Here is a 27,597-nt window from a genome sequence, read left to right as displayed (position 1 = left end):
GACAGAAGGGTCTGTTTCCATGCTGTCTGACTCTACAACTCTATGCCAGACTCACTTCCCCTCAATCACACATTGCATCATCTTGAACTATTTATAAATGGCCTTCTACATTATGCAATTGTTAATCAATAATCAGCAAAACCTTGGGAAAAGTTTTACAAACTCTCACAACTTCAAAGAATGGATTATGTAAAATAACCTACAATTGCCCAATGGTAGACTTTGATTTGCAAAGTGGTGGAGGGGGGGGGTGGCGCAGCAGGTGAATTTGTGTCAGCTTTACTTCAAGGACAACAGAGAGATGGAAAGATACTTTAACTGTTATTGAGCTTAACAACTTTTAAAAGACAGCCTGTGTTTTAGGCTGAGAGATTGGGGATGGCGAAGCAGGAGAACCTGTCGGTTGTGGCCCACTCTCCTGGAGATCTGCGGCTGGTAATCAGTAGTTTCTTTGCTTTCACTCTATGTATCTGGGCTCTCCCCTTGGGTGGCCAGATTATGTACTGGTTGAGATGCAGTGTGATAAAGTATGCACAGATCGTATTGACATAGTTACTTTGACTGTTTAGTAAAAGAAAGAAAAAGCATTTACACAAGGCATCAGAAATTCAGTTGTGCCCAGATAATGGACATGCGGGCAGGTGGGGATAGTAGGGGAGCTAGACGCACACTGTCTACACCTGTTAGTGTTGTCTAGCTGTCTAACTGGTGCAGCCTGAGGTATTCATCAACTGCACACGTTTGACAGGAGTCTGGCTGACTGGTGCAGAATGCTGTTGAGTGTCGATTGAGGACATCGCAAGTAGAGGCCAAAGTCTGTCAAACCTTCTAATATGCTTCAATGTGAAGACCATAACAACATTAAATGTGAGAGCTACGGGAAAGTGAGAGGTGCAAAATATGTTTTACATACGTGTCATGTGGTACTGTGCTAAAATGATTCAGGGGGACCCTTTATACAGGATATCCTGCCTTGAGTTGCTGGCAGCAACTCAAATTGGATATGCAAATCAGCGACTGGAAGAATGCAGAGATTTTGTATGGTTTTATAGGGCTGGAGAGGATTACAAACTAAGGGGCTCAGGGAAGACAGGACCACCATTAACAGGAATGGTTCCGTTCCTCCATTTCCAGTTACTTGAAGTAAACATCTTTAAAATCTCTTCGAGTGACTCGTTTATTTAACAGGAACAGTTTTAGCAGTAAACATGTTTGCTACATTCAACAAGTGTGATTAGAGGTATGATAACAGATTCTACCTCCATGAGATATAATTCACTGCTTTGGTTTACTTCCAACATGTCAATTTGAGGTCAGACCACAGCAAGTGCAGGCAAATAACACAAGCTAAAGTGTTTTGAGTTGAGTTGACCCACTTGGCTGCATGCAGGTATTCCAGAGGTTTGTTGCAATGATATTTCCCCCTCGGGCTGGTTTCAATGCACCTGAATATCATACAAAAAACATCGCAGTGAAGGAAGAAATTATTTCAGATTAAGAGTTAAGATTCGGGGAAGATTGCATTGCAAGTTATTGCTTCAGGGAATTTGCATTTCCCAACAGCCATAAATTTGAATGGCAGCCAGTTCAAAAGTTGATTCCCACAACACGTGGTGATAGATTACTGCTGAATTAGATAATGTTCTGTGGACTCGGGTCTGAATTCAATTCAAAATAAATGTGAAATTACGACTCAAATTTTGACCATGAATTCATTGTCAATTGTCGGAAAAACCCATCTGATGCACTGATGTCCATTAGGGAAGGAAACAGCCTTCCTTACCTGGTCTGGCTTACATGTGACTCCAGACCCACAGCAATGTGGTTGACTCTCAATTGCCCTCTGGGTAATTAGGGATGGGCAATAAACACTGTGAATAAAAAAAAGTCACCAATTGACTGTCATAGCTTTGCAGAAGACTACCATGGGGTGGCAGAGTGGCTCAGTGGTTAGCACTGCTGCCTCATAGTACCAGCGTCCCAGGTTCAATTCCAACTTCAGTTGACTGTCTGTGTGGAGGCTGCACGTTCTCCCCGTGTCTGTGCAGATTTGCTCCGGTTTCCTCCCACTCAGCAAAGATGTGCAGGTCAGGTGAATTGGCCATGCTAAATTCCCCATAGTGTTAAGTGCGTTAGTCAGAAGAAAATAGCTCTGGGTGGGTTACTCTTCGGAGAAAGGGTATGGACTGGTTGGGCCGAAGGGCCTGTTTCCACACTGTAGGGAATCTAATCTAACCTGCATTTTGTTAACATCTTTAACATGGTAAATCATTCTCAATGTCATCATTGTCTACAGGTTCAGCACCAGAGGACTGCAGGATTGCAAATGTCGTGCCCTTTTCCAAGAACGGCAGTAGAGATGACCCAGATAATTATAGATTAGTGAGCCTTATGTCTGTTTTAGGAAAAGTTTTGGAAAGGATTATAAGAGATAGGATTTATAAGCATTGAGCAAGCAACAATTTGATGGAGATAGTCAATATGGTTTCGTCAAGGGCAGGTTGTGTCTCACAAACCTCATTGAGGTTCTTGAGGCGGTAACCGAGCATGTAGATGAGGGTAGGGCAGTTGACATGGTCATAGAGTCATAGAGATGTACAGCATGGAAACAGACTCTTCGGTCCAACCCATCCACGCCGACTAGATATCCCAACCCAATCTAGTCCCACCTGCTAGCACCCGGCCCATATCCCTCCAAACTCTTCCTATTCATATGCCCATCCAAGTTCCTCTTAAATGTTGCAATTATACCAGCCTCCACCACATCCTCTGGCAGCTCACTCCATACACGTACCACCCTCTGCGTGAAAAAGTTGCCCCTTAGGTCTCTTTTATATCTTTCCCCTCTCGCCCTAAACCTATGCCCTCTAGTTCTGGACTCCCTGACCCCAGGGAAAAGACTTTGTCTATTTATCCTATCCATGCTCCTTATAATTTTATAAATCTCTATAAGGTCACCTCTCAGCCTCCGACGCTCCAGGGAAAACAGCCCCAGCCTGTTCAGTCTTTCCCTGTAGCTCCAATCCTCCAACCCTGGCAGCATCCTTATAAATCTTTTCTGAACCCTTTCAAGGTTCACAACATCTTTCCGATTGGAAGGAGACTAGAATTGCATGCAATATTCCAACAGTGGCCTAACCAATGTCCTGTACGGCCATGGTGTACATGGACTTCAGTAAAGCTGTTGATAAGATTTCACATGGTAGGCTTTTGGGGAAAATGCAGAAACATGGGATTGAGGGTGATTTAGCAGTTTGGATTAGAAATTGGCTTTTTGTAAGAAGACAGCGAGTGGTGGTTGTTGGTAAATATTCAGCCTGCAGTCCGGTTACTAGTGGTGTGCCACAAAGATCTGTTTTGGGACCAATGCTATTTGTCATTTTTATCAATTACTTGGACGTAGGCATAGGTAGATAAGTTAGTAAGTTTGCAGATGACACTAAAGTCGGTGAAGTAGTGAACAGTGTGGAAGAATGTTGCAAGTTGCAGGGGGACTTGGATAAACTGCAGAATTGGGCTGAGAAGTGACAAATGGAGTTCAATGCATGTGTGAGGTGTGAGGTGTGAGACAAATGTGAGGTGATTCACTTTGGGAAGAATAACAGGAAGGCAGAGTACTGGGTCAATGGAAAGATTGTTGGTAGTGTGGATGTGCAGAGGGATCTTGGTGTCCATGTACATAGATCCCTAAAAGTTGCTACTTAGGTTGATAGTGCTGTTAAGAAGACATATGATATTTTACGTTTTATTGGTAGAGGGATTGAGGTCAGGAGCTGTGATGTCATGTACAAAATGCTAGTGTGGCCTCACTTGGAATATTGTGTGCAGTTCTGGTCGCCCCATTAGAGGAAGGATGTGGAAGCATTGGAAAAAGTGCAGAGGGGATTTACCAGGATGTTGCCTGGTCTGGAGGGAAGGTCTTATGAGGAAAGGCTGAGGGACTTGGGTCTGTTCTCATTGGAGAGATGAAGGCTAAGACGGGATTTACTGGAGACATACAAAATGATCAGGGGATTAGATAGGGTGGATAGTCAGAGTCTTTTCCTTGGGTGATTATGTTGGCTTGTATGAGGGGGCAATACTGCAAACTGAGGGGTGATGGATTTACGACAGATGTCAGAGGCAGGTTCTTTACTCAGAGAGTGGTAAGGGCGTGGAATGCCCTGCTTGCCAATGTACTTAACTCAGGCACATTAGGGGCATTTAACAGTCCTTGGATAAACATATAGATGACGATGGGATAGTGTAGGGGGATAGGCTTAGATTAGTTCTCAGATTGGATCAACATCAAGGGCCACAGGGCCTGTTCTGTGAAGTATTGCTCTATGTCCTATGCTCAAGCTTCTTTACTTTGAGTTATCAACAGAATTTGGCAGTTAGTCACATGGGGAGATATGAAGATACATGATCCATAAGCTTGGTCAAACACTGTCTCAAAGAGGAGACAGAGTTAGAGAGGTTTAGGGAGAGAGTTTAGAGTTTAGGGTCTAGCTGATTAAAAGCATGACTGCCAGTGCTGGCAGCAACTCAAATTGGATATGCCAATCAGCGACTGGAAGAATGCAGAGATTTTGGATGGTGTTATAAGGCTGGAGAGATTACAGACTAAGGGAAATCAAGGTCAAAGGTACCTGGATGTGTATATGAATAGGGAGGAGTTAGAGGGATATGAGCCAAGTGCTGGCAAATGGGTCTAGATTAGCTTAGGATATTTGGTCGGCATGGACGAGTTGGACCAAAGGGTCTGTTCCGTGCTGTGCAGCTCTATGACTCTACACTGCATGAGTGGCTAGAATGGGAATATTCAAATTGAAATGCGTCTGGATTGGGAGTCAGAGCGTGTTGGTGAACATAAGGGAAATGTGTGAATGGCGTGACTGACAATTACAGCCATTTCTTTAAGGTTTCCATTGTTACAGAGTATGGCTGGACTTACTTCAACAAACACCACTGCGTCAGAGTGACCAATGAGCAGATGTCACCGCCAGCTGCTGGAATATAGTCCAAGCCTCTTGCTGACAAGAATTGGCAGAGAACTGGGGATAGGTCATGTGGTCACATCTGTGTAAATCTGTGTCACATTGTCTGTAACGGGACACTGTCTCGCACTTGCCCAGACAACAGTTCTGACCTCTCAGTTAAAAATCACACAACACCAGGTTATAGTCTGACAGGTTTAATTGGAAGCACTAGCTTTCAGAGCGCCGCTCCTTCATCAGGTCGTTGTGGAGTATAAGATTGTAAGACACAGAATTTATAGCAAAAGTTTACAGTATGATGTAACTGAAATTATATATTGAAAAAGATCTGGATTGTTTGTAAAGTCTCTCAACTGTTAAACAACCACCTAATGAAGTAGTAACACTCCAAAAGCTAGTGCTTCCAATTAAACCTGTTGGACTATAACCTGGTGTTGTGTGATTTTTTACTTTGTACACCCAAGTCCAACACCGGCATCTCCAAATCCTGACCTCTCAGTGTCAACTGTGGCTCTCATCCACAGCAAATCCACATTTAAAAAATCCCGGAGACATGGTGTACCATTAGTTTGAATCCAGGGTGTGTTTTTAAAATCTTTGCTGACGAGATATTCTGCAAACAGTGTTCAAATATAACAGAATGGTGTCATGATGTGTAACCTGAGCCTGAGGCATTTGAAGTGAATAGGATGCAAGTATTAGATTAGGTTACTTACAGTATGGAAACAAGCCCTTCGGCCCAACAAGCCCACACCGACCCTCTGAAGGGCAACCCACCCAGTCCCATTCACCTACATTTACCCCTTCACCTAACACTATGGGCAATTGAGCATGGCCAATTCACCTAACCTGCATGGTTTTTGGACCGTGGGAGGAAACCGGAGCACCCGGAGGAAAGACACAGAATTTTTAGCAAAAGTTTACAGTGTGATGTAACTCAAATTATATATTGAAAAAGATCTGGATTGTTTGTTAAGTCTCTCATCTGTTAGAATGACCATGTTGGTTTCAGTTCTTTCATATGTAAATTACAAAACTTTTTTAAAAGTTACATTCTCAAGTGAACTTTAACAATAGGTGTCATGTTGGCCCAAATAATGTACTGAAGGTGTGAGCTTCCCTGTGTGAGACTGTGCCACACTGGTCAGACTGATTCTATTTCTAAAAAATTGAATTTACAGAATCTTACATGAACTCATGCAGTTTTTGAGCAAAATCAAATGTAATTCTGCAAGTACAGATTCACCCCACAATCTTATTTGTGTATGTGTGCACGTGTGTTTGCGTGGGTGGGAGGGATATTTATGGGGTGTCTGTGAGAGGGTGCGTGTGTGAGTGTGGGAGGGTATGTGTGAGCGTATGAAAGAGGGTCTGCGTGAGTGTGTCTCCTACGCACACACCACACATTCTTACACACACACTCACACTCATACATACACTCCCACACCCACACATGCACCCTCTCCCAGGCTTACACACCTTTATACCCACACTCACACATGCACCCTATCACAGACACCCATAAACATCCCTCCCACCCACACAAACACAAATAAGATTGTGGGGTGAATCTATACTTGCAGAATTAGATTAGATTAGATTACTTACAGTATGGAAACAGGCCCTTCGGCCCAACAAGCCCACACCGACCCTCTGAGGAGCAACCCACCCAGACCCATTCCCCTACATTTACCCCTTCACCTGACACAATGGACAATTCACCTAACCTGCACATTTTTGGACTGTGGGAGGAAACCAGAGCACCTGGAGGAAACCCATGCAGATACAGGGAGAATGTGCAAACTCCACACAGACAGTTGCCTGAGGCGGGAATTGAAACCAGGTCTCTGGCGCTGTGAGGCAGCAGTGCTAACCACTGTGCCACCGTGCTACCCAACTGTGCCATTCCACATGCAAACCACTGTCTGTGTAAAATATCTGGCCTTCATGTTGTTTTTAAATCTCTCTCTACTCACTTAGCAATGTGCCCTCTCGTCATGAACTCTCCCATCCTAGGGAAAAGACAACTACCATTAACCCTACGTATACCCCACCACCCTCAGGCAGCACATTCCATATTTCTTCCACCCTCTAGGTGAAAGAGTTCTTTCTCAGTTCGCCTCTAAGCCATTTGCTGTTCTCCTTAATCTTATACCCTGTAGTCTGAGACACGCTTGCCATGGGGAAAAGACTCTCATGATCTACCCTGTCTATATCTCCCATAATTTGTATACCTCAATCAGATCTCCCCCCCCCCCCCCCAGGCTCCTGTGCACTAAGGAAAGCAAATCCAGTCTATCCAATCCCTCCTTGTAACTGAGAACATGCAACATCCTGGTGAATCTCCTCTGCACCCTCTCCAGTCCAACCATGTCCTTGCAATGGTACTTCTGTAATGCCGCCTAATGGCTATCTGGCTTGCACAATGCACAAATACTTCAATGTAAAATGTGACAGGAAATCTGGTGCAGACCATTGTCAGTCATGGTGTCAGAGTTTAACTATGTTGCATAATTTGGCTCCGACTCTCCCTGAATAACTAATAATTCAACAACAACAGAAACGGAGATTGCTGGAAAAACTCAGCAGATCTGGCAGCATCTGTGGAGTCAACGCAGAGCTAATGTTTCAAGTCTAGTGACCCTTCTTCAGAATTTCTGTTTATTTTTCAGATATCAAGTATCCACAGTTTTTGTTTTTCTTTAATAATGCAGCCAATTTGTCTAAGAATAAACAGTTTTTCCATCACATATTGGTGAATTACATTGCATACAGGGGCTGGTTAAGCTTTATAATAAGCAATTCTTTCAGCTGTTTCTCTCTGAAGACATTTTGGTAAATCAGTGGTGTCTGAACCCTCATGGTGGCATGTATTGTGCTAATGTTGCTGGTTTACAGGTTGGTGTGGGGATTGCAGAGAGATTAGAGATTGCCAATTAGATACAAAATTGGCTTAATGGCAAGAGACAGAGACTAATGGTGGAGGATTGATTTATGGACTGAAGACCTAGGACCAGCAGTGTTCCACAGGGATCGGTGTTGCATCCACTTTTGTTTGTCATTTGTATAAATGATTTCGCTGAGAATATAGAAAGCATGTTTAGTAAATTTGCTGATAACACCAAAATTGGTGGTATAGTGGACAGTGAAGAAGGCTATCTAAGATTACAAAGAGATCTTGTTCAATTGGGGCAAAGAGTGGCAGATGGAGTTCAATTTGGATAAATGTGAGGTATTGCATTTTCTTAAAAAAAAACAAGGGCGAACTTATACTGTTAATGGTAGGGTCCTGGTTAGTGTTCTCGAATAGCGAGACCTAGGGGTACATAATTATTTGAAGTTTGCATCACATATGGGCTGGTAGGTTATGAAACCGTTTAGAGCTGAAAAATATGTTGCTGGAAAAGCGCAGCAGGTCAGGCAGCATCAAAGGAGCAGGAGAATCGAAGTTTCGGGCATAAGCCCTTCTTCAGGAATGAGGAGGGTGTGCCAAGCAGGCTAAGATAAAAGGTAGGAAGGAGGGAATTGGGGGAGGGGGGTTGGGAATGCAATAGGTGGAAGGAGGTTAAGGTGAGGGTGATAGGCCAGAGAGGGGGGTGGGGGCGGAGAGGTTGGGAAGAAGATTGCAGGTCAAGAAGGTGGTGCTGAGTCCAAGGGTTGGGCCTGAGAAATAGTGGGGGGGAGTGGAAATGAGGAAGCTGGAGAAATCTGTATTCATCCCTTGTGGTTGGAGGGTTCCTAGGCAGAAGATGAAGCACTCTTCCTCCAGGCGTCGTGTTGCCATGGTCTGGCGATGGAGGAGGCCAAGGACCTGCATGTCCTTGGCGGAGTGGGAGGGGGAGTTAAAGTATTCAGCCACGGGGCGGTTGGGTTGGTTGGTGCTGGTGTCCCAGAGGTGTTCTCTGAAACATTCCGCAAGTAGGCAGCCTGTCTCCCCAATGTATAGGAGGCCACATCAGGTGCAGCGGATGCGGTAAATGATGTGTGTGTGGAGGTGCAGGTGAATTTGTGGCGGATATGGAAGGATCCCTTGGGGCCTTGGAAGGAAGTGAGGGGGAGGTGTGGGCGCAGTCTGACATGGACAGCTGAGTTTGTAAAGATGTCTGTTTATCAAGGCTAGAATGCAAGGAGCCAAGAGAACATGAGAGACAGGTTTAAACAGATATTTGGATGCCAGAAATACATTCTCAGTTTGGTACCCATACTGTGTACCAAATTCATATAGTCTCGACCAATAGCACCAGCTTAGAGCATGTAAATGTTTGTGGAGCACATGACACATGAGGCATTACATGGGGCTCTGCCAAAGCTGGAATGATGAGTGACTGTAGCGAATGAAAGGCTGCTATTTCTCCTTCAGTTATTTTTTGCGTATTAGAAATAGTTTGGGGTATGGGCGAAGTCTGAATTTGCTTTCGGCGCTGAAATTGAAAAATACATTCCATTTTGCAATAATAAAGCATTCTTCTTTCATTGTGAGACAGAAGATAAGACTAACATTTCCTACAATCTTAGGATGTAGCCAAGTATTTTACATCGTACTCATTATCTTAATGTGGGAAAATATTGCACACTATTTGTACACAGCTATGTTTTAATGGCTAGATAACAATATATTGGTTGAAGGATAAATACATCTCATGCTGTTCATGGAAGTAGTGTGTCGGATCCTTTACATTTGCCTGAGGTGGAACCTCTGACACTTCCTCAGATCCAGCATGGGGAGTGTCAACCTAGGCAAAGTGTCTGGAGTGAGGCTTGAACATATGACCCTCTGCCGTAGAATCAAGATTGTTACCAACTGAACCAAGTTTTGAGATGTTTTGTAATCATGGTCATCCAAAGAGATTTGTGGGTTCGAGGTGCATGGATCTTTAAAATATTATGAGCAGGTGCAGAAAATTGTCAAGAAGGATGATGGATTGCTGGACATTATGACTCAATGTTTGGAATGTAAGGATGTAGAAGTTTTACTTCAGTTATTCAAAACTGAGGTTAGACCACACTTGGAGTGCTGTACACAGATCTAGCAGCACACTTCATGAAGGCTTAAGTTGGCCTTGGAGGGAATTAAATGCTGGTAAAATGATACCTGGACTTCAGGGTTTAAGCTATGAGGAGAGAATACAGTCGGTTCTACTATAACGCGCCTTTCTTCAATGTGAGTTAGCTTTAACACGATTGAAGAATTTAGACCATTATTTGTAGAGCGCGAACTTTCCTTACTGGTATTGGCTATAATGCGATTCCGGCCCTGCTAGTTTAAATGGTGTGGCTCTTGCGCGCTTTTCTTATAATGCGAGATCGTATGAGAGCGAAACTATAGGGTTATATAAGAAATGGCTGTACACAATTAAACCTTTCGTCTCTAGAATTTAGAAGGTTAAAGGGTGATCTGATCGAAGTTTTCAAAATATTAACAGGAAAAGACAGAGTAGGTATAAAGAAATTATTTCCACTGGTTGGGGATTCTAGAACTAGGGACATAGACTGAGAATTAGGGCCAGACCATTCAGGAGAATTATTAGGAAGCACTTCTACGCCAATGGATAGGAGATCTTTAGATCTGCCACCAACAGCAATGTTTGCTAGATCAGTTGTTAATTTTAAATCTGAGGTAAATCTTTGTTAAACAAAGATATTAAGAGATATGGAGTTAGGCCACAGATCCGACATGATCTCATTGAATGGTGGGACAGACTTGAGGGGATGAATGGCCTGCTTCTGTTCCTATGAAATCTCAGCGTGGTGATTCTCTCACAATTGGGAAGGATTAGACCTTTCTCAAATACATTTTCTATTCTCTCTCTACAGGAGAAACGTCCAATCCCAGAGCCAGATTTTAATGGTGAGTTTTCTGACCATTGTATGTCTGCAGTTGGCCTCAGTCTTTAGTTTCTGTTGCTTTCTACATTTTAGCAAAACTACCATCGTTTTGTAAGTGGCGAAATAATTCAGGGTTTAAAGGATGTCACATTCATAACATGCATGCACAAATATCATAAACAAAATTGATAAATGGGATTCATAATAGGTCATTTCATAACATCAGAGAATGATTTGCTGCATACTGAAGCCATTTGGCCCATTGAGCTAATGCTAACTCTTTAAAATAGCAGTCCTATTGGTTTCACTGTCTTGCTTTTTACTTACAAACCCTTCCCCCTTTCAAGTATTTGCTAATGGAAGATAATTATTGAATCAGATTCCAAAATCATCTCTGGCACTGCAATGCAGACTGTAACAGTGGAATAATAGTTCACCTTATCTTCCCTACTGCCCTTTTACTAATTGCCCTTAATTCTTTGTCTTTTAGCTGCTACCAACACCTTGTAATATTCTTTGCCAATACTTGGAAGAATAGAGTATAGTTCCATAACACTCCTGTTATTGTGACACAAAAATGGGTAATATTTCCTGAAGCTAGAGTTAGAGACATGGGACATTGTGTGGGTGAAATTGTATGGGAAGATTGTGGAAACTTCAATTTATAAAAGTACACACTGGTATTAAAAATCCTTCCTCAATTAAACCAGTGCTCATGGAAGTTGATGAATGATGAAAGCAACTTTATCTCCTCAACAGATTAGACTTACAGTGTGGAAACAGGCCCTTCGGCCCAACAAGTCCACACCGACCCGCCGAAGCGCAACCCACCCATACCCCCACATTTACCCCTTACCTAACACTACGGGCAATTTAGCTTAGCCAATTCACCTGACCCGCACATCTTTGGACTGTGGGAGGAAACCGGAGCACCCGGAGGAAACCCACGCAGACATGGGGAGAACGTGCAAACTCCACACAGTCAGTCGCCTGAGTCGGGAATTGAACCCGGGTCTACAGGCGCTGTGAGGCAGCAGTGCTAACCACTGTGCCACCGTGCCGCCCATTAATCTCTCAGGAGATATGAGCAATCCTGAGCTGGTGTTGGATTACCTTGTGGGGTATTAATATTCATTGCAGATTGCATTCAAAAATGTTGTCATTCTCTTGACAAACAGTTGTGAACTCACTGACATCTGCAAGGTGAAAGTGAGGATTGCAGATGCTGGAGATAGAGTCAAGATGAGAGAGGTGCTGGAGAAGCACAGCTGCTCAGGCAGCATCTGAGGAGCAGGAGAATCGACGTTTTGAGCAGGAGCCCTTCATCAGGAATGCTCATGCTGCCTGACCTGCTGTGCTTTTCCAGCACCACTTTAATCTTCACTGACATCTACAGCCTTGTCCCACACAAATTTGTGCTCTGTTCATCAAGGTTTGATGTTTTTCATTGCAATAGCGTTTTTTACCACCCCAGGCAGCCTGAAAGCGCTTTGTAGCCAATGGGAGTACTTCTGAAATGAGGCCATTGTTGTAATATCGAAAATGCAGTAAATGCACAGCAAGCTCCCACAAACAACAAGAAGATCAATGCTGCCTGCCCTCAGTACTGCAGTAGAGGATCGACCTTGATTTTTGCACATATGTCCAAAAGTGGAGCTTGTTTCAAGCATTTATTGCCTGCCTGTAATCCCTTGAGAAGGGCAATACTGCCCATGACATGCCCATAATGGGCCTTGAGATGATTTACTGCAGTAGAGGCCCTTTACATGTGCCAGTGATTGTTTTTGGAATAAATTTAGAGGCATAGAGATGTATAGCATGAAAACAGATCCTTGGGTCCAACACACCCATGCCAAACAGATATTCTAAATTAAGCTAGCCCAATTTCCCAGCATTTGGCCCATATCCCTCTAAACCCTTCCTATTTATATACCTATCCAGATGTCTTTTAAATGTTGTAATTGAACCAGTCTCCACCACTTCCTCTGACAGCTCATTCTGTACATGCACCACCCTCCATGAAAAAGTTGGTCTGTAGTTCCCTTTTAAATCTTTCCCCGCTCACCTTAAACTTATGCCCTCTAGTTTTAGACTCCCCTACACTGGGGAAAAGACCTTGGCTATTCACTGTATTCATGATTTTATAAACCTTTATAAGATCACCCTTCACCCTCCAACACCCCAGGGAAAAAAGCCCTAGCCTATTCAACCTCACCCTAGAACTCCAAACCTGGCAGCATCCTTGTAGATCTTTTCTGAACCCTTTCAAGTTTCACAGCATCCTTCCTATAGTAGGGAGACCAGAGTTATAATCTCATTGGAAAGTCAATTAAATGGGTAATCCAAGTAGATGACTTGATGTGGTGTAAGATATCTTGAGACAAATTGTTAGTTCTCATAACTTCATCTGTTCCATATTTCTGTTGGGTTTCATGTGAGCTAGTAATCTGATTTGTGAAGACAGAAATAACACTAGTTCAATCGAACATTAAAGGATGCTAACATTTATCAAAATATCAAAGCTGTATTTTTACCAAAGAGTACATTTGCCAGTCCCTCATCAACCTTCAATGCTGTATGTTCAGAGGTGCTCCTGAAGATGAATGCAGTTGGCATCTGTGCCACAGACGTCCATTACTGGCAACAAGGAAAACTAGGAGATGCCGTCATAAAAAAGCCCATGGTCCTGGGACATGAAGGCTCAGGGACTGTGGTTAAGGTGGGATCAGGCGTACAACATCTCAAAACAGGTCAGTGTCTATCTAAAACTCGGAGAAAGTTAATGAAATAACTGCACAGAGGCAGGTATACTATCACCAAGTCACCTTTTATTTACATGTAGTTTGTAGTGGGCTCTGATCAGCCAGTTCAGAGCCATACCTTAACATGAGGAGACTCTCTGAATCCCTTGTTTATCTCTGTCGGTCAGGGCTCCCTGATTGGCCCAGGTTAACAACCCAATCAAGGATCTTATTGTCAATGAGATCCACCTGGTTCTAATCACCGCAGGTAAACTTTAAAGAAGTTCAACTTCTATTAAACTGTAGCTTGAGGTATAAATGGTCGTAATCCTCATCCATGCTGATCATGGACATCAAAAGAATTTGCTGGTGACTAAAATGCCATTCAGGTTGCTGGAAGACTTTTTCGAGTTGATGGAAAATCTCTGGTGGGGGGGAGATTCAGAAAAAAGAGGCAGAAATACAAAATTATCACAAGCCCGTTCCATTCAGAAGCTCATTCTGAAAGCTCTTTGTCACGTAGAGGGCAGCAGAAATCTGGAGTTTTGTTATGTTATCTGAATGGTGATTGGGAATTTAAGACAGAGATGGGCAGCTTTTATTGAGGAAAGGATTCAAGGAAGCCATTACCCTCTAATACTTGCCCAGACACTAAAGACTTCAGTCAAGAACTGTCCACTACCTCCTTTCTTTCAGGTGACAGAGTTGCCATTGAACCTGCTTATCCATTATTAAATGATGACTTCTGTAAATCAGGACGCTACAATCTGTCTCCGAAAATGTTCTGCTGTGCTACTCCACCCTACGATGGGCACTTGTCCCAATACTATGCCCACAATGCCAACTACTGCTTCAAGTAAGTACTGTGTGACATGGGATTTGATAATGCCTGGTCATTGTCACCAGTTGGATGGTTTCCTCATCTGGATGTCTTTAAGGAAAAGCTCAGTTGAGTGCAGCAAACAACCTGTAATCCTCTCTTGAATAAATCAAAATAATGCAGACGATGGAAACCTGAAATAAAAACAAAGAATGCTGGAGAAACTCAGCAGGTCAGGCAGCATTTGCAGAGAGAGGAACAGAGGTACAAGGAAAGAAATTGCTGGTTCTAAAGGGTCACTGAACCCGAAGCATTAACTTTGATTTCTCTCAACAAATGCTGCCAGACTTGCTGCGTTTTAAGCTGATATATCTTTTCAAAAGCTACGACTTGAAGTGCTAACTCTGTTTCTTTCTCCACAAATGCTGTAAGACTTGCTGAGTTTCTCCAGAATTCTCTGCTTTTATTTCAGATTTCCACAATTTTTTTTTGGATCTGTTTGTTGACTCCAATACACTGCATTAATAAGAGATGGTTTTTGAATATTGAGTAAAGTTTTACTTTGTTTTACACTTTATTTACATGAACTTATATAAAAATATTTTCACACTACGCTGATTTATTGGCAGACATTAATTTATTATTTTAACCAAAAAGCATTGCCAGTTATCTCCGACAGTATTAAGCTGGGTTTTGGAAAATAACCGTTCTCCTTTTCTTTACACTTTTATGTCTTAGTGAGTTTTGAGAAGATTGAGGTTGAGGTTCTGGATGTAGGTTTGCTCACTGAGCTGGAAGGTTCGATTTCAGACGTTGCGTCACCATACTGGGTAATATCTTCAGTGAGCCTCCGGATGTAACATTGATTGGTGTAGCTCACTTTCTATTTATATGTTTGAGTTTCCTTAGGTTTAGTCTGTGACCCTATACACAGCTCCATTAAAATATTATTATTAATTGATATTTGCAACTATATTTGTGAGCTGCTATTAATAACAGGAATCAGCAAACATAGTGTTTGATTTTTTATAGGCCAGTGGTGGTGTTTGTATTTCTGATGGACCCCCTCCTACTCTACTTCATTTCACTCCATCAGAGTATTTCATTCTCCCATGTTATGGACCAGACCAGAACCCCTCAATATATTCGAAGAAGGCAGCCAAGACCCTAACATTTTCTTATTTCAAAGAAAAATGTAACGTGACTGTTCCAAATGCAACGTGACTCAAGCAACTCAATGTTAAGCACAAATTATAATAAAACACAATCTATTTAAATACTCAAGTTAAAATACAACCAAAGGAAGAAGAATTTAGAATTAACTCTATTGGGAAACCTAACAGAATTATCGGTGCATTAACTATGCCTAATGAACTGCTCGAATACAGTAACATTGCCATAAACACACCCCTTGGCAAAAAGGAAAATTCAGGCACAGGTTCTCATATGTAGTTCTTACATCCAGGAAGAAAAAAGCATCTAGAGAAAATTCAGACAGAGTAGCAGCCAGGAGACATTCACTGAAGTTTCCAACTCTGATGAGACCTCAAAGGCTTCTGATGTTACTGAGCAAACCAAAATCCAGAATCCTAATTTTAGAGAGCTGGCCACATCCATTCAGGCCGCAAAAAAATAAACCTAAGGCTCCCCAAGTCGTTTACATTGCCCCAAACTGTTCTGTACCTCGGCCTTACAACCTCTCTTAAGGAAAAGGACAAAATAACTTCACAAAAGCACATCATCGTCACACCCCTCTGCATTCATTTAGCTTCCCATTAACTGCATTTAAACTACTTGCCTTTCTCTAGCAATATGTTCCACATTGTTGTAATATTCCAGGTCTTATTGTGCTACTAAAGAATATTTACAGATTCTACTAAGGTAAGGAGACTGTTTATGTAAGAAATATCTTATTGTGCCTTCATCTTGTCAAAAGGCTGCAAATGGGAGAAAATCCATGTGACGCTATCTCATTTCCTATGGTGATGTATCATTAATGTATCACACAGTCGGACTTAATCCTTTATATTCTTTACAGCCAGTCTCTGGGCGACGTTCTCCAGTTTATTACAGAGCTGCTGGGATACCCCAAGTTGTCAAGTTCCCAAGTGCCTGCCCCTCAGTTGGTTGAAACAAAGTTAATTTTGAAAGAATCTCTTCCCTCATGGATGCCTTTCAGACAAATGAATTTATGTTTCAAAAGGAGCCAATTTGACCAGGGTTTTATGAATGCGTGAAACAAATGAGGTACTGAACACAAGAAGCAATGATACTTCATTCCATGTACACTCAGATTCAAAATAACAGATGAGTCGAAAACAAGATGAAAGTTAGAAAAGATATATGGATCAGTCTCTGAGTTCCTTGAAGAACAGATGTAGAGGTGTTGTGGCCATTCTGTTTGGTGATACTGCTAGCACTAAGGTTGATAGTTGAGAACTGATTTCAAGATGTTTGATTTTGCAGATCAGCTGAAAGATAAGCAGTCCTGTTTTATTTCAAATTTGTTTTGATTTATTTTCTGGCTTCCATCAAAGAGATAGAGAAACTTCTTTTTTACCTACAATGCAGGGATGACTAGGGGGTTTTCTCAGCTATGGCGATCACATCACATACCTTCAAACACAGGCACACACAGATCAGAGTTCAAAATGGCTTTTAACCCCAATCTTATGTGTTCCTGAAAGATGCAAACACAAGCATGCTCTTGACCAGACTGCTGTAATTACTTCCATCATGTTGACAGTCTGAGATAACTCACAGAAGATTACAGTTCAGTTTGGAGTATATTTCTCCTCTTAAGTCCTTCTCTTGGAAGTTTCCTTGATACCCTTTGGGTATGACATTCCATGACCTCCTTCAAGGCTGGGGAAGTCCCCACAGACCTTCCATGCAATCATTGAATTAATCTCAAAAACAGATTAAATAATTCTCTTTGTGATCCAGATGTGTGCACCATCATCATGACAATGTGACAATACAACAGTTGCCATATTCAAGATTACCTACTTCATAGTTGGTTGAGTTTAAGGTTTTGCACTTATGCTGACAGGTTCAACAATCCTGCCATTCAGTATAATCATTGCTGATCTTGTACCTCAACTTCCTCCTCTATCCTTAAGTCCCTTGATTCTCTTTGAAATCCAAGAGTCTGGAATATCCTCAATGACTGAGTATCCCAACTCTCTGGAATAAGGAATTCCAAACAGCTGAGTGAAGGCATTTCTCCCCACCTCAGTCCAAAGTGACTGGCCCCTTACCCTGTAACTCGAGGCATCTCTAGTTCTAGATCCACATGGTAAATGCAAGCAGTTAAAGGCATAGACTCAGTTTATCGAAAGAAGGGTGTAATGCATGTGATCCAAGTTGTTTCTCTGTTTCAGGCTTCCTGAGTGTGTGAGTTCTGAAGAAGGTGCTTTCATCGAACCCCTCTCAGTGGCAATTCATGCCTGTCATCGAGGCCGAGTGAAACTAGGCAGCAAGATCCTGATCTGTGGAGCAGGTAAGCATCAATTGCTTGAATGTCATTTGTGGTAGTGAAAAAGGGTTGAGTCATCTGTGATTAGGTAGCTTTGGTGGTAAGCAGTTATCGTGCGGCCAAGCGTTGTCACTCAAGGCAGCATGAAAACAGTCGCCATGTCATTCTGACCTGCATCCCTGCTTAATTATTCAGGGCCCATCGGACTTCTCAATCTGCTGGTTGCCAAAGCGATGGGTGCGGCTCAGGTGGTGGTCTGCGGTAAGACTCAGTTTCATCTTTCTCATCTCACTTGACTTTACTGCCAATATTTTTCATAATATGGAGGTGCTGGTGTCGGACTGGGGTGGAAAAAGTCAAAAATCACACAACACCAGGTTATAGTCCAACAGATTTATTTGAAACCACAAGCTTTCTGAGCCTCACTCCTTCCTCGGGCAGCCAGAGAGACAGAATACATTGGACACAGAATTTATAAGTAGAAGATCAAAGGGTCATACAGATTTTTAAAAAAATACTTATGTTGAGAAAGTTTCTCTTTACAAAATTATCAAATTACAAAAATGTAACAATCTGAAATTATAACGACCATTACAATGAACAAACTACTACCCTACTCTCCAAAACAAATCAAAACTACAAATCGATAAATAAGTAAATAAATAATGCCACTCAGCGCAACCACACCGAAGCTCCCAATCTTTGGGACCATTAATTATTATACCTGTATATATTTACGATTCTTCCTCTCAGGGCACAAGGCTCACTAAATCTAATCATCATGGCTAACTAAAAGCCCTATTTAAAATGACAGACAAATCCGCTTCCAGGTAATTCAAAAAGGGCTGCCATGTCTTATAAAAAAGTTCCATTTTATGGTGCACCATGTTTGTGAGGAAATCTAAAGGGATGTGCTCCATAATTAAATCATGCCACCCTAACAGACCTGGAGAGTTCTCAGTCACCCAGCTCATCAGAATGTTCTTCCTTGCACATTAAGTGAGAATGTTAAATAGCTTTTTCCCATGTGCATTTAAGGAAGATAAATTCGGCAAGCCCAAGAGAGACCGGGACTACCTTAACTTCGGTCCCCAGGACCCTCTCTATTACTCCTGCCACAGCACACCAGTACCTACAAAGCTTGTGGCATGTCCATAAACATTGAGTGAAGGTACCTATGCTTATTTTACATTTGGGGCACATTGGAGATGCTCCCTTTTTAAATTTCACAAGGTGATCTGGGGCCAAATGAACCCTATGAAGAACTTTCAACTGTGTGGTGTGTGCTTTTTTACAGATTGAGATCTTTCTCGCGTTCTCCGAAATGTCCTCCCATGTCTCTGAGGGGATCTACACTCCCAACTCTTGCTCCCAGCCCTCGCATAATCACTCAATATCTTTCGAGGCACCACACCCCAGTAGGTAGTAGTACTAACCAAGAGTGTGCTTATGGCATGAATCAGGGTCATACAACTTCTGCGAATATATTGAAGAAACCTAGATGGCTATTAATACTTTTAGCAGTAAGAATGGAGATACAGGTTTTGATTGATTAATATGTAAATCCCAGAACTTCTTTGAAGTCACTGCCCCAAGATAACTTCAGATTTTATCAGAGTATAGGTAACATCTCAGGTCAGACAATGCATATTAGATGTGAGGCCTTGTTTTGAGTCTATTTCTGTCACAACTTGGACTCAGATCGAATTTTTTCAGGGGAAGGTTTCCATATCCCTCTGCTTTCTTCAGTCTGAATCCAACAGCAGCCTCATGGAATTACATTTGGTCATTAATCTGTAGCACCTTGATGAACCTGTAATGTGGTTGTCTCTTAATTCTGTCCGGACAATTAGGGATGGGCAATAAATGGTGACCTAGCTAGTGATATCCACATGCCATTAAAGATTTTTTTTAAAAAGTGTTAACGTGTTTATAAAGGGGCACAATGGGTAGTGCCCCTACCTCTGAGCCAGAAGCACTGGGTTCAAGCCCTACTGTGGAACTTACAGCCCATGAATCACAGAGATGTGATGGGTGCTGGGGAAGCCCATTTGGCCCATCATATCTGCACTGGCATTTCAAATGAGCGCCATTCTCCAGTGCAAGTCTTCTGCTTTCCATCATGCCCTTGTAAATTATTTTTTCCAAAGCCTTCCTGGAAGGTGTGATTGTTACGCAGCCAAACAGGTTAAGTGTTAATCTGTAAATGATCCAACACATACTGCAGGTAGTAAGAGCAGGAGACTGTCCTGGCTAGCAGTGTCATGGAAAAATGTTGGATCTGCTCCAGACTACAGCATACTTGTTAAAGTGTCTGTCACTATAGCAGTTCAGCATCCTGATGGGGTTGGTGGATGGGTGGTTGGGGAGAAAGTGAGGACTGCAGATGCTGGAGATCAGAGCTGAAAATGTGTTGCTGGAAAAGCGCAGCAGGTCAGGCAGCATCCATGTGGTTGGCGCAGTTGCCTAGACAGCCAGTGTGGATCAGATTGGTCACAACTGCACGGGGTTCAGTTTCCATCCCAGCTGAGGGTACATTCAGGACGTGCCTCCTTACCTCAACCCGTGGTGGAGATCATGGCACTGAATGTCAGGGCTGATTTCAAGCAGACAATAGAAGGAAAAGAACATCTTTCTGCCAAAAACAATGCATCTCTGTTAGACCAAGAAAATCTGCATGAATGGGTCTGTCAGTCAACCCCATTTCCAAATTTTGACTCAAAAATCATGAACTCATACTGTGGCATCAGAATAGTTCTTCATAGCAACAATTACCCACTTCCCTTTTACGGTGTGGCCTTGAACTTTCTGCATGTATACCCCGAGCAATGCATGTAACTGAGACACAAATCCATTGCAGGGACTAAAAGATTATGACTGTCAGTGAGGTGCACCTATCGTACAATACTCACAAACCTCCATGATCTTTTACAGGTTTATTAATCATTGTTTTGACTGAATACATCTCTCGCCCTCTATCTCCAACAATACTGACACAGCCTGCAAGTCACAAAGTTTCCTGAAATTTGCCTCCCTCATATTCTATATTTAACTTAAGGTGAAGAATATCCAAGTACATGGTATTAGAAGAAAACATGACATCATCCCAGTGAAAATTTTATTTTAATTTTAGATTTCCTTTTATAATTGCTTTATATTTACAGCGTCCCTTTAAGATGTTCTTTTATAATTGCTTTATATTTACAGTGTCCCTTTAAGATGTTGCTAAATATCACTTATTGTAATTGTGTCTGAAACTCGCTGCCAGAGATGGTGGTGAAAGCAGACACAACAGCAGCATTCAAGAAACACTTGGACGAATACATGAACAGGAAGGGAATAGAAGGATACGGATCCTGTAAGTGAAGGCAGTTTTAGTATGGAAGGGCAAAATATGTCGGCACAGACTTGGAGGGCCAAACGGCCTGTTCCTGTACTGTATTGTTCTTTGTTCTTCAGTTAATTTGTTGTGATTGCTCAAAAGAATGTAAAGAGAGTTCAAAAGGCTTTGTAGCACAATGGTTGTGTCCCTACCTCTGAGACAGGAGGCTTGGGTGGCACGGTGGCACAGTTGGGCAGCACAGTGGCACAGTGGTTAGCACCGCCGCCTCACAGCGGCAGAGACCTGGGTTCAATTCCCCCCTCAGGCGACTGTCTGTGTTGAGTTTGCACATTCTCCCCATGTCTGCGTGGGTTTCCTCTGGGTGTTCTGGTTTCCTCCCACAATCCAAAAATGTGCAGTTAGGTGAATTGGCCATGCTAAATTGCCCGTAGTGTTAGGTGAAGGGGTAAATGTAGGGGAATGGGTCTGGGTGGGTTGCTCTTCGGAGGGTCGGTGTGGACTTGTTGGGCTGAAGGGCCTGTTTACACACTGTAAGTAATCTGATCTTCTCCAAAGCTGCATAGTAACATTTCTGAGCAGGTTGATTGTGGGAAAATATTTTTTTGAAGTGTTGGGTACTTTACCTTTGAGCCAGAAGGGATTAATATCCAGCCACATCTGACAAGTTGATTAAAATGATAAAGAGCTGGGCTCTTAAGGTGCAGTGATAGTGTCCCTGCCTCTGAGCCAGGAGGCTGGGTCCAAGTCCTACCTGTGCCATAACATCTCTGAGCAGGTGGATGGGTAAATATCTATAAAGAAGGGCACAGTGGTAGTGTCCTTACTTCTGAGTTAAAGTCCTATCTGCTGTGTAATAAACTGTCTTAAACAGCTCAATTCAAATAGTTATAAAGAGAATTTAGTCATGTTCCATATAAATGCTGAGTATACTTTTGAAGGAACTCCTTCTTACTGGTTTATCTGTGCTTTTGCTCATTGGGTTAGGGGGAGGTGGAGTCAGGACAATTGAGTGGCCTTATTTGTAGGCCCTGATGGGCCTGACCGAAGTAGCCATAAACCAGAGTTTATGGCGCAGGTTGTTTGATCCAACTGCCACGCTCTTTTCCATGGCTAGGTCTGAGCCTGGGTATTCCTGGATAGGGAGCCCCTGATGTGTGTGACTGATGACTGAATTTGTTGAAACTAATTTTTTTGTCAATGTGAGTTCAATGCTTCTTCTGGATCCAGATTATTTTACTCTCACTTGTTCCCATTTGGCAGTTGGATGATGCTACTGAGATCCACAGGGAATCTGAATGTAACTTAACATTGGCAGAAAGAGTGAATTTTCAGCTCTAACATGTTGGCTACACCCAAATTCCAAATTTCGATGTTCGCTTCCCCAAAATAGAAAACAAAACTTCCTTCCTATTCCTTTGCAATTTGTATTAGACCACTTTAGCATCTTGCTCAGCTTATTGCTCTCACCTTTCCTGCAGAGCTCTTTTATTTTTATTTTCAATCGGTTTCCATTTTGTATAGTTTGTTTCTTTTCCCCAGCTGTTGGTAAGAAAATATCAAACTGCTTCGCAGCACAAAGATCACACTGTTTTCCACATTTTGTGTCAGGTGAGACAGAGCAGTCAGTGAAACTGAAGAGAGTCGATGAGAATGGGGAGAGTGAGTGAAAGTGTAGAGTGAATGGAGGGCACCATTGATAGCAGCAAAAGCCATTGCGTATGGAGAAACCAGTGAGAGAGTCTAGTTCCATCTTTCTGATATAATAACCTTTCCCAATTTCGATACATATCAGTGATGAAGCATAGCTATTTTTATTCACTGTTGACCCGGGGCATCTGAAGGTGTTCTTGTGCTGGCGCACTAGAGATGAGTTTGTTTCCTTAGATTTATCAAGTACACGTCTGGAGAAGGCGAAGGAGGTGGGTGCTGATTTTACCATAGTGGTGGCAAAGGAGACACCCAAGGATCTGGCCCAGAAAGTGGAGGAAGCTCTTGGATGTATGCCAGATACAACAATCGAATGCACCGGTGCTGAGTTCTGTGTCCATGCTGGTGTCTATGTAAGTACTGCATTAAACCAATATCCTTGTGTTATCACCATCAAGTTACTGAGCCATGGACTCAGACAGCATGGAAACAGACCCTTTGGTCCAACCTGTCCACGCCAAACATAATCCCAAACTAAACAAGTCCCACCTGCCTGCTCCTGGCCCATATCCCTCCAAACCTTCTTATTCATGTACTCAAGCAAACCACCCTCTGCAGAAAAAAATTGCATCTCGAGTCTGTTTTAAATCACTCTCCTCTCACTTAAAAATATACCCCATATTCTTGAAATCCTCCATCCTAGGGAAAAGACACCTACCATTAACCTTATCTATACCCCTCATGATTTTATAAACTTCTGTCAGGTCACCTCTCAACCTCCAACACTTCAGTGGAAAAGTCCCAGCCTTTCTTTGTAACTCAAACGTTCCATGCCCAGCAACATCCTGGTAAATCTCTTCTGAATCCTCTCCACCTTAACAATATCCTTCCTATAATTGAGCGACCAGAACTGGACACAGTACTACTGAAGGGCGTCACCAGTGTCCTGTACAACCTCAACATGATATCCCAACTCTTATACTCAAAGGTCTGAGCAATGAAGGTTACACAAGCTAAACACCTTCTTAACCACCCTATCAGCATAGGACCCTAACACCGCGTGAGGACCAGGCTAACCGTCTGAAGAAGGAGCCAAATACCAAAGAAATAAATGAAATGAAACAGCAAGTGCTGGAAAGTCTCAGCAGGTCTGGCAGCGTTTGTGGAGAGAGAAACAGTTTACATTTTCAAATCTAACTGTTTTCACTCTTCTATGATTTCCTATCTAATGGAACGCATGGCCTGTTTCTGTCTTGTATTTTGTACTCTATGTGATAAATTACCTATCAACCAATAGGTGATTTATTACATAGAGTATAAAGTACAAGACAGAAACAGGCCATTTGTCCCATTATGCTGTGCTGCTCACAAACATCCGCCCATTCCATCTGCTTGTCAGGTTATCTTCCTGTTCGAATACTCATCTAATTTTCTTTGGAAGGCTCGTTGACTGTTTGCACCAACTCCTGTCTGTGGTAGTGAGTTCCAAATTCCAACTACTCGCTGAATAAATACATTTCCATTTATTCCCCAGTTGGATTTATTCATGACCATCTTGAATTTTTGCCCCTTGATTGCCTGACGGAATGGGATCCTTGATCACCAGCTGTGAATTCTTTTTATTCTTTCACAGGATGAGGATATCACAGGCTGGAGTCAGCATTTATCACCCATCTCTAATTGCCCACAGGGCAGTTAAGAGACGACAGTGTGCATTGCTGTATGTCTACAGGCACATGTCAGGCAGACCAGGATAGGATGACAGTTTCCTTTTCCATTAATGAACCAGATGAGTTTTCCGATAGTTGACAATGGTTTGAATCTTAGAATCATTAATAGCATCTTAATTCCAGACTTTTATTGAATTGAAATTCCACTATCTGCTATATTGGGATTTCAGCTTGAGTCCCCAGTTCATAACTTAGGTCTCTGGGTTAATAGTCTGGTGATAATGCCATTAGGCCATTACGTCTAAAGTTTGGTAAAGTATTAAAAATGTGACTTATGTTTTCTGGCTATTTTGGCCATTTTTTTGAGGTGCTTTATCGATCTGTCATTCCATGTCTTTGTGAAAATTAATTTAAAACTGAGCAGCATGGCTTTTCCCTTCCTGTTCGCTCATGTGTGTGATATTTCCCTTAGTCCACTCGCTCTGGTGGGACTCTCCTCCTCGTTGGTCATGGTGAAGCTTTGGTCACTGTCCCCCTGCTGAATGCAGCCATTCGAGAGGTCGATATCCGCGGGATGTTCCGATACTGCAACACGTAAGTACTAGCACATTCCTGGCTCCAGAAACAAAATAACTTGCTTTACCCTGGCTTTTAATCTGAATTAAAGGTGAAGATTTGAAAACTAGGGCTGAAGTGATCAAAGCATATGGGGAGAAAGCAGGGTCAGGGGACTGAGTTGGACAATTGGCCATGAATGTACCAAATGGAGGAGCAAGTTTGAAGGGTCAAATGGCCTACTCCTGCTCCTGTTTTCTCAGTTATCTGCATCCATTTTCAAATGAAGTGAACACCTTCAAAATCACTGGACACTTGACAGAGCAGATAGGGAAAAACATTTGCACTGACAGAATGATTGAGAACCAGAGGTGATTGGTTTAAGGTGATTGGCAAAACGAAGCTACGGTGTCATGAGGGTTTCCTGTTTTAGGCACTGAGTGTTTAGTATCTGGAATACACTCTCTGAGAGTGTGGTAAAGGCAGCTCTACCCACCCCTACCCTCCTCTCACTTATCTCTCTACCCTTCAAGCACTCTGCCTGTATTACTGATGAAGGGCTTTTGCCTGAAACGTCTATTTTACTGCTCCTCGGATGCTGCCTGAACTGCTGTGCTTTTCCAGCACCGCTAATCCAAAATCTGGTTTCAGCATCTGCAGTCCATTGTTTTATCCTGTGGCAGAGGCAGCTTCAATTGTGACTCTCAAAAGGTGATTGGACAACTGACCAAAAAGAAAAATATTTGCAGGTCTATTGGGAGAGAGAGGAACGGAGTGGGACTCCATGAGTTGCCCTTGGAGAGAGCTGACATTGACATGATGGACCGAATGGTCTCTTTCTACTCTGTAACCATTCTATGACTCTCTCTGAGACACAGGTATATAATGTTAAAAGGTCACTCAGAATGTTTTGCCACAATGGAATGTTAAGTTTCAGTTTAAGTTCATTTCAGTTAAATATTTTCTTTATCCTACTATTCTTGATGCTTAACATGATTGAAGGAGCTTGTGTTGTCCATGTATCTTCCTTATCTCAGAATCAGGAGGCTACAGACCTTGGCGTATATAATCTGGGTTGACACTCCTAGTACAGAGATCATTGCCCACTTAAGTGTCTCAAGTGACAGGACAGGGAGGGCAACCACAAATCCTCCAGCCAGGGGCTTAATAAGGGTCAGGCTGGAAGGTGATGGTGTTCCCAAATGGCAATATTCCACTGGATTAAATTCCACCCCACCAACCTTCAAACCCACTTCTGGGAGGCTGCGAATATTCTGCTTAATATTCATATCGCACACCACTTAGCTTTGGTGTGATGATTAGTTGTTCACCTTTTTTTTACTGCTGCTCTGTATTTGCAACTGTCTCTCACTGATGCAAAAGTGAATGTATGGTAGCCTGCAGACACTGGGAGATGCTGTGAAATTCAGTGTAAAATAACGGTGAGAGTGACACAGATCCAGATTCACCAACTTCAGTGGACAGAGTCCTGCAGGGTTCCTCACACTTCTTTTAAATTTCAAAAATATGCTTTATTCATAAAAATATTGCTATTGTCCATGCATTGTCACTAAAGTGGTTGAGTTCTGTACAATAGGGTATGAAGAAACAAACAACCATTGGAGTTTGACTCTATCCAACAACAAACTTGTAACTTGCACAAGACCATATTTACATTTATTTGAGGCACCGGGAGGGTCTAATAACTGAATGGACCCCCATGTAACTTTGGCAAAACAACCTCAGACAGTGGTCTTTCCCCACTGCGCCTTGGCTGCAGCTGCTCCAAGCTTTAATGCCTCCCTCAGCATGTAGTCCTGGACCTTGGAACGTGCCTCTGGAACACTCAGTTGAGGTCAACTCCTTGCTCTGGAAGACCAACAAGTTTCAGGCAGACCAAAAAGCATCTTTGTTGGTCCTCTAGACGTGCTAATGTTTGTCTTGGTGTGCGTCCTGGGGAACACACTGTGGAGTTAGAGTCCTGCGAAAGGAGCTGCTCAGGACAAGCCTCAATAAGAAACACATGAGTTGCTTTACACACACACACACACACACACACACACACACACACACACACACACACACACACACACACACTCTCACAGTCAGTGGGAACGTAAGGAGACTCATATCCCTTGCAGTATTTTTTTCACAACCAGCAAACAAACCTGTTCAAATAATTTTTAAAAATGTTATTTTTCAAGACATCATTGATTTTACTTGAAGGCTCCTACAGCATTGTCCTGAAGATTCATCTTTAACATCTCCAGCACAATCCTGGAGGTTTTGATGACATGAAATAGGTTTGACAAGCAAGTCAGAGTTTGGGGGAAAGGGAAATGTGTTAACACAGAGGTGAATGAAGTTGAAACAAATGACTTTTGCATCTACATTCAACTTAAGTCTGGTTGGCTTCATTTTTTAAATAATTATGTCTTTCAAGAGATTAAAGATAGCAATTTGGTACGTAGTATTTCCATTCTCCAAAATGCATGCTAGTTTTTCAAAAGCAATCCTTGAAAACAACTGATTGCAGAG

At 42.5% G+C, this 27,597-nt stretch overlaps 1 protein-coding gene across 1 annotated transcript in view; it reads left to right on the top strand.

Annotated features, from left to right (window-relative positions):
• Positions 1-371: 371 nt before the first annotated feature.
• Positions 372-27,597, top strand: part of LOC132834764 (sorbitol dehydrogenase-like) — a 41,116-nt gene continuing 13,890 nt past the window's right edge. The window contains exons 1-8 of the mRNA XM_060853752.1: positions 372-435; positions 10,794-10,827; positions 13,391-13,555; positions 14,243-14,402; positions 17,750-17,868; positions 18,040-18,105; positions 23,072-23,247; positions 24,977-25,098. Of these exons, the coding sequence (XP_060709735.1) occupies positions 379-435; positions 10,794-10,827; positions 13,391-13,555; positions 14,243-14,402; positions 17,750-17,868; positions 18,040-18,105; positions 23,072-23,247; positions 24,977-25,098 (899 nt within the window). The 5' untranslated portion in view covers positions 372-378. The remainder of the gene's footprint in view (positions 436-10,793; positions 10,828-13,390; positions 13,556-14,242; positions 14,403-17,749; positions 17,869-18,039; positions 18,106-23,071; positions 23,248-24,976; positions 25,099-27,597) is intronic.

The sequence above is a fragment of the Hemiscyllium ocellatum genome, chromosome 42, assembly GCF_020745735.1.
Source record: "Hemiscyllium ocellatum isolate sHemOce1 chromosome 42, sHemOce1.pat.X.cur, whole genome shotgun sequence".
NCBI lineage: Eukaryota > Metazoa > Chordata > Chondrichthyes > Orectolobiformes > Hemiscylliidae > Hemiscyllium > Hemiscyllium ocellatum.
Note: the sequence above shows the minus strand (reverse complement) of the source record. Positions and strands in the feature narration are given on the sequence as shown.